The sequence below is a fragment of the Papio anubis genome, chromosome 6 (genome assembly GCF_008728515.1).
Source record: "Papio anubis isolate 15944 chromosome 6, Panubis1.0, whole genome shotgun sequence".
NCBI lineage: Eukaryota > Metazoa > Chordata > Mammalia > Primates > Cercopithecidae > Papio > Papio anubis.
Genome location: NC_044981.1, coordinates 55,103,454 through 55,115,749, shown reverse-complemented (window position 1 = coordinate 55,115,749; position 12,296 = coordinate 55,103,454). Strand labels below are relative to the sequence as shown.

Below are 12,296 nucleotides of genomic sequence, written 5' to 3'. Positions count from 1 at the left end.
TATGTTTTACTCCTTTAAAAATCTCAAACCTTATCTTTTCCTTGAAGCCTTTGCTGATTGGTTGGAAATAAATATCATTTATCACACATATCATAGGTAGTATAAGTATCATCTTACGTACCAGAAACCACAAAGAGACAAAATATAGAATGCATTTTAAATCAAATAATGTTTACTGTGTTCTCTTTCAAGCCTATTTGCATGTTTATTATATTTAGAATACTGGCCATAGGCAGACTCATTCTTATGTGAAATTATGAATAGAGCCATTCTGATTCCGTACAGACCTCTGAATGGAATGCCATTTGAAGATCTAGCAATATTTATATTGACTAAATATCTTAATGCTTTGTAGGAATCAACTTCTGAATTTTTAGAACACAAGAAAGATCTTGAAGTTTTACATAGTCTCTTGAAGGAGATATCCAGCCATGGCTTACCGAGTGATAAGGCTTTGGTTTTTGAAAAAACAAATAATTTGTCAAAGAAATTCAAGGAAATGGAAGATACCATCAAAGAAAAGTAAGTACCACTTTAAAAATTGTATTTTATTCTATTTATATTAATTAGAGTGAGATACTTATATTTACTTATATAGATAACTGAAACAATTTTGAAAACTTGAGAATAAGCATAGGGCTACTTTATAAATGTTTTTATATTTTGATCATTGTTTGCTATTAAAATTACATTATTTGGTTTAACATTTAGGAGGAAAATTCAATACTTCTTACATAAAAGTGGAAAATGTTACATAAGAAAAATGATGGTGGTAGTATATTACTGAAAATGATCTAAACTTGCTGTAGTCTCTGAAGCCTATGGCAAATATCACATTTTTATTTGCAAAGGCAGAAATAACCTTGAAAAACAGCTCGTGGTTCTTTGCTTTGTGAGCTCAACTCACAAACGATGTGCAGTTTCAATATGGCCTTTTTAATATAATAGTTTACTTTTTAAAGAGCAGTAGATGAGATAGGAAACTGTGAAAAAACAAGATTAGAAACAAGTGAATGAACCTAAGTTGAGCTAAAAAGCTGTACAGGACCTTGTGATTGAGTTTTTGTGTTTCTGATCTTGTGTTAGTTTAGAATATACATTGGATTTTGCTAAAGTTTATATAGAAAAGCCTCAAAACATAGAAAAGTCATTTCTCTTCCAACTACTCTTCTTTATTTCTTCAGAATTCTCTACCTGAAATGTTTGAGTGCTGCCTTTATTTCTCACAGAGCTATATGTTCCATCCTGTCATGTGGTATTTAATTCACATTGCATAGAAGAAACGTTCTTGGTTTTCTTAGGTGATATCTAGGTCGTTTCTTCTTTCAAATGGGTCAACTTTAAAATAATGTAGTCATCAGTAATTAATCCAGCTGCAGTGCATTCGTATTTGCCAGTGTTCTGCACGCTTGCATATGTGTACGTGTCATCCACATGCCAAATGTTAACTGTCCTCACGGTTGTTCATGTGCTGGGCATGTGTACTGCCTCCATGGTGCCAAGCATACAGAACAACCCATACAGTTCACCAGGGAGTTTCCTGAGTCTCTGTAGGGGAGGCACACATGAACATTCTCCAGTCACTAGGTTTCATCTCATTTTGGGAGACTTTAAGCTGGACTGCCTGCCCCAGTTTATCCATCCATAAACGTGACTGTAGTATAGTGTAGAAACCACTAGGTGGCATTATGTTTTCCTCATGTCAGTGATTGTCAACCTTTCCCTTCTGGTTCTGTGCCTGCTGGCATTCAGCATCACATAAAGTGGACAGATCAAAGCTCATTGAATCTAAATAATGTTGAAACTGTTTGTGTATTCTTAGAGTTTATGTAGCATTATAAAGAGTGCTATTATATACAGGCTACAGATTTCTTGAATACTCCTATCTTTATGAACCTTGCCTGAGAAATAGACCAATAGTTATTTAGCTCAGGGGTTCCCTAACCCCTGAGGTACCTACAGGTCCATGGCCTATTATGAACTGGGCCGCACAGTAAGAGGTGAGTCGTGGCACCAAAGCTTCATCTGTATTTAGAGCTGCTCTCCATCACTTGCATTGCTGCCTGAGCTCTGCCTCCTGTCAGATCGTTAGAGCCATTAGACTCTCATAGATAGGACCACGAGCCCTACTGTGAACTGCATGCAAGGGATCTAGGGTGCATGCTCCTTATGAGAATCTAATGCCTGATAATCTGCCGCTGTCTCCCATCACCCCCAGATGGGACTGCCTAGTTTCAGGAAAACAAGCTCAGGGCTCCCACTGATTCTAGATTATGGTGAGTTGCATAATTATTTTAATATATATTACATTGTGTAATAATAATAGAAATAAAGCACACAATAAATGTAACGTGCTTTAATCATCCCCAAACCATCCCCTCTAGCTGGTCTGTGGAAAAAATTGTCTTCCACAAAACCAGTCCCTGGTGCCTAAAAGGCTGGGGACTACTGATTTAGCTGATTTCACTTGTCACCTATGAAACCTTTCCTCCTGTATCAAAGGGTTAGAGTACACATGGAAGATGGTTTCTTAACATTAAGTGTGTCATGAGAATAATAATTTTATTCTTCTTTCTGTGACTTAAATTCTTGTATGATTTTTGTTATGTAGAAAAGAAGCTGTAACTTCTTGTCAAGAACAGTTGGATGCTTTCCAAGTTCTTGTTAAATCATTGAAGTCATGGATAAAAGAAACAACAAAAAAAGTTCCCATTGTGCAGCCTTCTTTTGGTGCAGAGGATTTAGGAAAATCTTTGGAAGATACTAAGGTGAATCATTGTTATCTAATACTAAATTTTCATTTGTGCCAGTAATGAAAGATTAAAAGACTAATGGTAGTTTTCTTTGATCTAATATCGTCTAAGTTTGATCCTCATATATGTACTGTATATTTTGTTGACCTTTGGAAATCATGGCGTGGGGCTTAACTAATTCTTTTGGAAAAGGACATAAACTTTTCCGTTGATTTGCTTTTTAAAAAAATATATTAATGAGTTGCTGACTATTCTAGTAATCAAGTTTCCTTTCCTACCAAATCTCTACTTAGTTTCAGTAATTTTTATACCATTTCTCATAATATTAAGTAAAACATCTTCTTCACTTAGCATTTTACTCTAGCTTGTATATATCACTATAACGAGTATTCGGAAAGAGAAGTTATTTGAATCTCCTGCATAAATAGTGCACAAGTCTTTTGTCATCTGCCTCAAGGCATAACACCTGTGACCAGTATGGCTTTTTTTTTTTTTCCACTCCAAATTTGTGGATGTGTGTGTGTTTTTAAAAGCTATTGAAATTTGTAGGATTAAAATACACTGTAAAATGAAATTCTGAATTCCTATTTATTTTTATTGTTCCTAGTACCTTTTATCTTGTAACTGGTCTGTTACCTAGTACAGTTTTACAGACTTACAGTTGACAGTTATTTTGGAACCCATAGCAGCCAAGAATAGCCTGACTCCCACTGTGGCTAGGATTTTACTTGCCACTTACGAAACCTTTGAAGGCAGAATGGGCCATACATACCCCACCGTTAACTGAGTTAACAGTCACCTGGGCTATGGGAACAAATAAGTGCCTTTTTCTTTCATTGACTCCCTCACAAATCAGGGTCTACAATTATTACTACTTTGAGATATGTTTAAGAAATTGAATTATAATGTGCAACTTTGAAAATATTAAGATGGAAAAATAATGCGTTTTTATATCTCAAGAAATTACAAGAAAAGTGGAGTTTAAAAACACCAGAGATTCAGAAAGTAAACAACAGTGGGATCTCACTGTGTAACTTAATAAGTGCTGTGACCACCCCTGCAAAGGCAATAGCAGCAGTTAAATCAGGTATGAGCTTTATTTACATTTATGGCAAAAACTGTAAGCATTGAGTTTACTCATGTCAATTTTGTGTATGTTATTTTTAAATTAATGCATAAAATAACCTCAGAAATACAAAGTGAAAGTGGCAAGAAACATGGCATCTATAAGCACACTGTGTTGGGAATGTATCTGTACTAATCAAATTTCAAATCCTTCTTATGTTTTATTTTATTAGACTGTATTTAAAATGTAGCTAAATTAATATGTAAGAATAAGGAATGTTATAGTGGGGAAGGGAACAGATCATATTCAAATTTGTTTGCTTTTTACCTTAATTAGATGGATATATTGAAATTCTATTTAAAATATTTAATTGTAATATTTGATAAAGAAATGAGTCTGGGCAGCTGGGAAAGAAGTGAGGGAAGGAAATTGGCCCTTTTCTATACAGTGGACACTCTCTTATTTTATTCCTGTGTATTTCATTCTGTACATCATTCCCAAAGTAAACAATTATGCAGTATGTGAGCCAGCATATTTGTATCACAATCTAACTCATGGTTAAGCCACTTTTCTCAATAAAATGGGAGAGTCATGTGTAAATATTGATTCTAAAATTAATTTAAGCAAGTTATGGTTATAGTTTTTAGTTTGAAACATACAGTAACAAGTTTTTTAAAAAAAATAATTGGCAGAAGGCAGCTCTGATATCTTTCTTCTGAGAGTTCTGAGTATCCTCTGAACCAGCCCCCCAGCTGTCCCTATTGTGATACTGATGTTCCAGCTGGGCCCTTCTCAGCCAACCATTTATTCCACTCTATTAATCCTATTTCAGGGACTACCCATATTATAATGGTGTGATGATTTCTCCTTTTTCTTCTAATCAGATTTCCTGAAATGTCAAGTTTTTGTTTTTTTTTTTAGAAGAGGAATTCTATTGTGCTTTATTTATTTTAGCTCTTCATGTCCCCTTTATATTTGCCATAAATATCAAGTGTTTTTTGTTGTTGTTGTTGCTGTTGTTTTGCGATTTTTTTTTTTTTTTTTTTTTTTGACTCTTGGTAACTACCAAGCATGGTAGGAATTAGTACTGAGCATCTACAGGATATTTTTACTTCCATCTGAAATCCCATCATGTTTAATTTTTTTTTAAGGGACAAAGTTAAGATTCAGATGTTTTAATGTTTCTGTTTAGACTTGTTATTATGTGGTTGATCTGAGAAATGTCTTTGTGTTTTGGATACGTAGCCAATAGATACTAGTATGAGAAAGTCTAACTGATATTTTAATATTCTGATTATGAAAAAGTACCAGTGCTAGATTGTTATGTAATAAAAGTGAACTATTAGTTTGCTACTTACTGACTAGTTTCTACTTGCAAACAATGGATCTTTGGTTCCCATGTTGGTGTTTGGTTCCCACAGTTAGGTATTATTATTCCCATCAGTTTGGCTGATTCGTTTGTCCAGTCACCTGGCTAGTAATTAATGAGGCTGGAGTTTAAAATCAGGTAAGTTATACAGCAAGACCTAGGTACTCCTAACCACCATGCTCTCTCTTCGTGTTGACGTAATATGGGTTTAATAATCGATTTGTTTATTTTCTTTTTTACTTTCAACTTCTTATGTATTTAAAAAAATTATTCTGCCTGCATTAAGCCCATAATAGCACTGTGTTAACTGCACCAGACAATTTTCAGTCCTTAAGTAAGGCAGATACTCTTTTGTCAGTCACATATGCATTGTTCAACACACTTATATACTGAGTACCTTCTGAGCTTCAGGACCTTTATCGTTAAGATAATTTTAACAATAAAGTGAGAGGTGACTGGCAAGATGGCTGAATAGGAACAGCTCCAGTCTGCGGCTCCCAGCGAAATCAATGCAGAAGGTGGTTGATTTCTGCATTTCCAACTGAGGTACTTGGCTCATCTCACTGGGGCTGGTTAGACAGTGGGTGCAGCCCACGGAGGGTGAGCAGAAGCAGGGTGGGGCGTTGCCTCACCTGGGAAGCGCAAGGGGGTGGGAAACTCCTTCCCCTAGCCAGGGGAAGCTGTAAGGGACTGTGCCTTGAGGAATGGTGCATTCTGACCCAGATACTACACTTTTCCTACGGTCTTCTCAACTCACAGACCAGGAGATTCCCTTGGGTGCCTACACCACCAGGGCCCTGGGTTTCAAGCACAAAACTGGGTGGCCGTTTGAGCAGACACTGAACTAGCTGCAGGAGTTTTTTTTCCATACTGCAGTAACGCCTGGAATACCAGCAAGACAGAATCATTCACTCCCTTGGAAAGGGGGCTGAAGCCAGGGAGCCAAGTGGTCTAGCTCAGCAGGTCCCACCCTCACGGAGCTCAGCAAGCTATGATCCACTGGCTTGAAATTCTCGCTGCCAGCACAGCCGTCTGAAGTCAACCTGGAGTGCTTGAGCTTGGTGAGAGGAGGGGCGTCCACCATTACTGAGGCTTGAGTAGGTGGTTTTCCCCTCCCAGTGTAAACAAACTGCCAGGGAGGTTCGAACTGTGCAGAGCCCACCACAGCTCAATAAAGCCGCTGTAGCCAGACTGCCTCTCTAGATTCCTCCTCTCTGGGCGGCGATGCATCTCTGAAAAAAAGGCAGCAGCCCCAGTCAGGGACTTACAGATAAAACCCCCATCTCCCTGGGACAGAGCACCTGGGGGAAGGGGCGGCTGTGGGCGCAGCTTCAGCAGACTTAAACGTCCCTGCCTGATGGCTCTGAAGAGAGCAGCGGATCTCCCAGCACAGCGCTCCAGCTCTGCTAAGGAACAGACTGCCGCCTCAAGTGGGTCCCTGACCCCCGTGCCTCTTGACTGGGAGACACCTCCCAGCAGGGGTCGACAGACACCTCATACAGGAGAGCTCCGGCTGACATCTGGAAGATGCCTGAATACACCAATAAGTTCTGAAACTGAGGTAGTAATTAATAGCCTACCAACCAAAAAAAGCCCAGGACCAGACAGATTCATAGCTGAATTCCACCAGAGGTACAAAGAGTAGCTAGTAACATTCCTTCTGAAACTATTCCAAACAATAGAAAAAGAGGAACTCTTAGCTGGGTGCGGTGGTTCACGCCTGTAATCCTGGCACTTTGGGAGGCGAGGTGGTTGGATCATGAGGTCAGGAGATCAAGACCATCCTGGTTAACATGGTGAAACCCCGTCTTTACTAAAAATACAAAAATTAGTTGGACTAGGTGGCGGGTGCCTGTAGTACCAGCTACTTGGGTGGCTGATGCGGGAGAATGGCATGAACCCAGGAGGCGAAGCTTGCAGTTAGCCGAGATCACGCCACTGCACTCCAGCCTGGGTGACAGAGCAAGACTCCGTCACAAAAAAAAAAAAAAAAGAAAAAGAGAAAAGAAAAAGAAAAAGAGGGACTCCTCCCTAACTCATTTTATGAGACCAGCATCATTCTGATACTAAAACCTGGCAGAGACACAACAAAAACAGAAAATTTCAGACCAAGATCCCTGATGAATATCAATGTGAAAATCTTCACTAAAACACTGGCAAACCGAATCCAGCAGCACATCAAAAACTTATCCTCCACAATAAAATGACAAAAACCACGATTATCTCAATAGATGCAGAAAAAACCTTCGATAAAATTCAACACCCCTTCATGCTAAAAACTCTCAATAAACTAGGTATTGATGGAAAGTATCTCAAAACAATGAGAGCTATTTGTGACAGACTCACAACCAATATCATACTGAATGGGCAAAAGCTGGAAGCATTCCCTTTGAAAACCGGCACAAGACAAGGATACCCTCTCTCACCACTCCTATTCAGCATAGTATTGGAAGTTCTGACCAGGGCAATCAGGCAAGAGAAAGTAATAAAGGGTATTCAGATAGAAAGAGAGGAAGTTAAATTGTCTCTGTTTGCAGATGACATGATTATATATTTAGAAAACCCCATCGTCTCAGCCCAAAATCTCCTTAAGCTGATAAGCAACTTCAGCAAAGTCTCAGGATACAAAATCAATGTGCAAAAATCGCAAGCATTCCTATACACCAATAATAGACAAACAGCCAAATCATGAGTGAGCTCCCATTCACAATTGCTACAAAGAGAATAAAATACCTAGGAATCCAACTTACAAGGGATGTGAAGGACCTCTTTAAGGAGAACTACAAACCACTGCTCAAAGAAATAAGAGAGGACCCAAACAAATGGAGAAATATTCTATGCTCATGGGTAGGAAGAATCAATATCGTGAAAATAATTATACTGCCCAAAGTAATTTATAGATTAAATGCTATCCCCATCAAGCTACCAGTGACTTTCTTCACAGAATTAGAAAAAACAACTTTAAATTTTATATGGTACCAAAAAAGAGCCCGTATAGCCAAGACAATCCTAAGCAAAAATAACAAAACTGGAGGTGTCACGCTACTTGACTTCAAACTATACTACAAGGCTACAGTAACCAAAACAGCATGGTACTGGTACCAAAATAGACATTTAGACCAATGGAACAGAACAGAGGCCTCAGAAATAACACCACACATCCACAACCATCTTGTCTTTGACAAACCTGACAAACGCAGTAGGGGAAGGATTCCCTATTTAATAAGTGGTGTTAGAAAAACTGGCTAGCCATATGCAGAAAACTGAAACTGGACCCCTTCCTTACACCTTATAAAAAAACTAACTCAAGATGGATTAAAGACTTAAACATAAGACTTAAAACCATAAAAATCCTAGAAGAAAACCTAGGCAATACCATTCCGGACATAGGCATGGGCAAAGACTTCATAACTAAAACACCAAAAGCAATGGCAACAAAAGCCAAAATTGACAAATGTGATCTAATTAAACTAAAGAGCTTCTGCACAGCAAAAGAAACTATCATCAGAGTGAACAGGCAACCAACAGAATCGGAGAAAAATTTTGCAACCTATCCACTTGACAAAGGGCTAATATCCAGAATCTACAAGGAACTTAAACAAATTTACAAGAAAAAAACAACACCATCAAAAAGTGGGCAAAGGATATGAAGAGACAGTTGTCAAAAGAAGACATTTATGTGGTCAACAAACATGAAAAAAAGCTCATCATCACTGGTCATTAGAGAAATGCAAATTAAAACCACAATGAGGTACCATCTCACAGTAGTTAGAATGGCAATCATTAAAAAGGAAACAACAGGTGCTGGAGAGGATGTGGAGAAATAGGAACACTTTTACACTGTTGGTGGGAGTGTAAATTAATTCAGCCATTATGGAAGACAATGTGACGGTTCCTCAAGGATCTAGAACCAGAAATACCATTTGGCCCACCAATCCCATTACTGGGTATATACACAAAGGATTATAAATCATGCTGCTATAAAGACACATGCACACCTATGTTTATTGCAGCACTATTCACAATAGCAAAGACTTGGAACCCACCCCAAAGCCCATCAATGATAGACTGGATAAAGAAAATGTGGCACATATACATTATGGAATACTATGCAGCCATAAAAAAATGATAGTTCATGTCCTTTCCCAGGATATGGATGAAGCTGGAAACCATCATTCTCAGCAAACTAACAGAGGAACACAAAACCAAACACTGCATGTTCTCACTCATAGGTGGGAGTTGAACAATGAGAACACATGGACACAGGGATGGGAACATCACACACCAGGGCCTGTTGGAGGGTGGGCAGGCTAGTGGGGGATAGCATTAGGAGAAATAATGTAGATAATGGGTTGATGGGTGCAGCAAACCTCCATGGCATGTGTATACTTATGTAACAAACCTGCACATTCTGCACATGTATCCCAGAACTTAAAATATAATAAAATAAATAAAAATAAATACAAATTTAAAAAAAACTAAGCTTCCACTTATTGCTCTAAAATGCAATTTAATAAATATGACTCTTCCTAGAATAGAGGAATTTATTATGATAAAGCGATTTCATCACAAAAATTTTGTTGAATTAATATTTAATGATTAATTTATATAATATAAACATACTGAAATGGTAGTGTTTAAGACAATACTTTAAGAATAAATTTTACATAGAAGAGAGGATATTGTTTGATATTTAAATTTTAGACATTCATTTGATTTTGAAGTTGAGTCAGTATTTTATGTTTTCAAATAGCAGTAACATTTTAAAGTGGTTACTGTTGATGGGGTTTGATTTAATGCCATCTACAGTTAATGTATAGAAATGCTATGAAACTCTGTGATTATTTTAGTGTTAATATTTTTGCAGGTGGAGCAATATTAAATGGTGAAGGAACAGCCAGAAATACTGAGGAATTTTGGGCAAATAAAGGTGAATATTAATTTTAATTTGTTATTGATTAATGTAATTTGGTGTTTTTTTAATGAGAGAAAATCTTAGAGGCAAACAGTAGTTATATTGAAATTTCAAGCCTGAATTACAATGGTATTTGATCTAATAGTCACAATCTCCATAGATACTATATTTATATAACATTTTATGCAGTTTTGTGTATCTGAAATGAATAAAATCAAGTTGTTCAATTTGACTCTTGGTTTTGTTGCTTGCTTTTTGGTTAATTTGAGATATTTTGTCACTTGGGATAACATTATTTGACTTGATTTATTGAGTTTGGTGTTTGAGATATTGCTAAGTAACATTTTGTGGTTTGTGTTTTTTATTACATTTAAAATATCTTTTTTATTTTACTTGTATTATGCAATTTTCTTGAATTATTTGTGATCAAATAGCATTATAAGATGATCCAACCTTTTATTTCTAAAACATTTATGACTTTATCATACTAGGCATAATAGTGACAAACTAGACGTTATAAAATATCATGTAAAAAAACCTTTTATTTCTAGACCTCTGCTCCGAATGTCCTGAAAATATGTCAATATAGTTGTTTTTCTTACTCCTAGGTTTAACATCCATTAAAAAGGACATGACTGACATAAGTCATGATTATGAAGATCTTGGCCTCTTACTCAAGGACAAAATAGCAGAACTGAACACTAAACTCTCCAAATTGCAAAAGGCTCAGGAAGAATCAAGTGCAATGATGCAGTGGTTACAGAAAATGAACAAAACTGCAACAAAATGGCATCAGACACCTGCACCTACAGATACTGAAGCTGTGAAGACTCAAGTTGAGCAGAATAAGGTATATTCTGTGGGTGCACCTATGGAAGACATGAAAGAGAATGGATTAGCAGTTGGAACGGAGCTCTGGTAGTCAGAAGCTCTGTTCTGTTTTCTAGCTCTATAAACTTTAGCACATAATTTGACAGTTTTGTTTAATGTGCCTTTCTGTAGAGATTGATAAAAATAGTTACTTTTTAAAAAATTTTGGGCACAGCCACGTTATAGATTAGCAAACTGTTTGGTGTAAGCCACTTTGCCACCTTTAAATCAGTGTAAGCCTGGGATGTTAACCAGTCAGCTATTAGAAAAGATTTATTTAAGGGCTAAATGTATGAGAGATCTATTCTCTGTCGTATAAAAATAGGGTGCTAATGCCTTCCTTTTATTTAATAGATAGTATTTCTTTCTACAGCTGCCAAGGTTGGGAAAATGGCTTTATATAATGGTGGCAATGATGGCAAAATTTCTACAAATTAACAACCTATATTTGAATTCTATAATGTGTTGCCCAAAAAAAGTGCTTATTCACGTGTAGATTCTCCACTTCTGGCAGCCTTTATTAAGACTGATTTTCTTACTTATTAAAATTTACTGATGTCATCTTTCTTTATTCCAGAGTGGCTTGTTTGAAAATATGAAATTCTTTCTCACTAATGGGGACAAGAGTCATTATCTCCATAGTCCTAGTGTTCCTCTGTGGGGATTCCTTTATCACACAGTTGAACACGAGCTAAGAAGAGGAAAGGAAAATAATTAATTGCAAAATCCAGGCCCTCACCCACCACAGCATTTAACAGTAGATTTTTTCCTCTTTTGGTCATTCTAGAGAAAAAAATCCTCTGTCATTATTGTATTTTTGTCTTTTGCTGTTCGCATAGTTTATTATTATTTTTCCTTTGTTAGTCATTTGAGGCAGAACTGAAGCAGAATGTAAACAAAGTACAGGAGTTGAAAGACAAGTTGACAGAGCTGTTGGAGGAGAACCCAGATACTCCTGAGGCCCCCAGATGGAAACAGATGTTGACAGAAATAGGTATGTTGCATTACTTAGATGAACACCTGTGAAGAAAAGTGCAATCATTTTTCATGTTAATCATAATCTTTATCAGAAAACATTCAACAGAGTCACTTATTTTTGGATTTGCTTTAATGTTTCAGAATCTATTTTTTGCATAAAGTGTCATTTCAAATTATAGTGTGCAGAAAATTGGCATATCTTATGTTTTTTACGGTAAACACAGTAATTAAATTTATTTTTATGAAGAATGTAGATACTAGTTAATGAAGTGCTATGCATTGAGTACCTGTTTTCATTAATGTTTCTTTACTTTTTACTAGCTGTTGGTGCTTTATTATGCTTTA

At 36.8% G+C, this 12,296-nt stretch overlaps 1 protein-coding gene across 32 annotated transcripts in view; it reads left to right on the top strand.

The window, feature by feature from the left end:
• The window catches only part of DST (dystonin), a 488,658-nt gene that overhangs the window by 375,611 nt on the left and 100,751 nt on the right, over positions 1-12,296 (top strand). For all 32 annotated transcript variants that reach the window (XM_021936750.2, XM_021936748.2, XM_021936745.2 and 29 more), the window contains 6 exons: positions 356-522; positions 2,612-2,768; positions 3,714-3,840; positions 10,056-10,118; positions 10,712-10,953; positions 11,838-11,967. In XM_021936750.2, the coding sequence (XP_021792442.2) occupies positions 356-522; positions 2,612-2,768; positions 3,714-3,840; positions 10,056-10,118; positions 10,712-10,953; positions 11,838-11,967 (886 nt within the window). The remainder of the gene's footprint in view (positions 1-355; positions 523-2,611; positions 2,769-3,713; positions 3,841-10,055; positions 10,119-10,711; positions 10,954-11,837; positions 11,968-12,296) is intronic.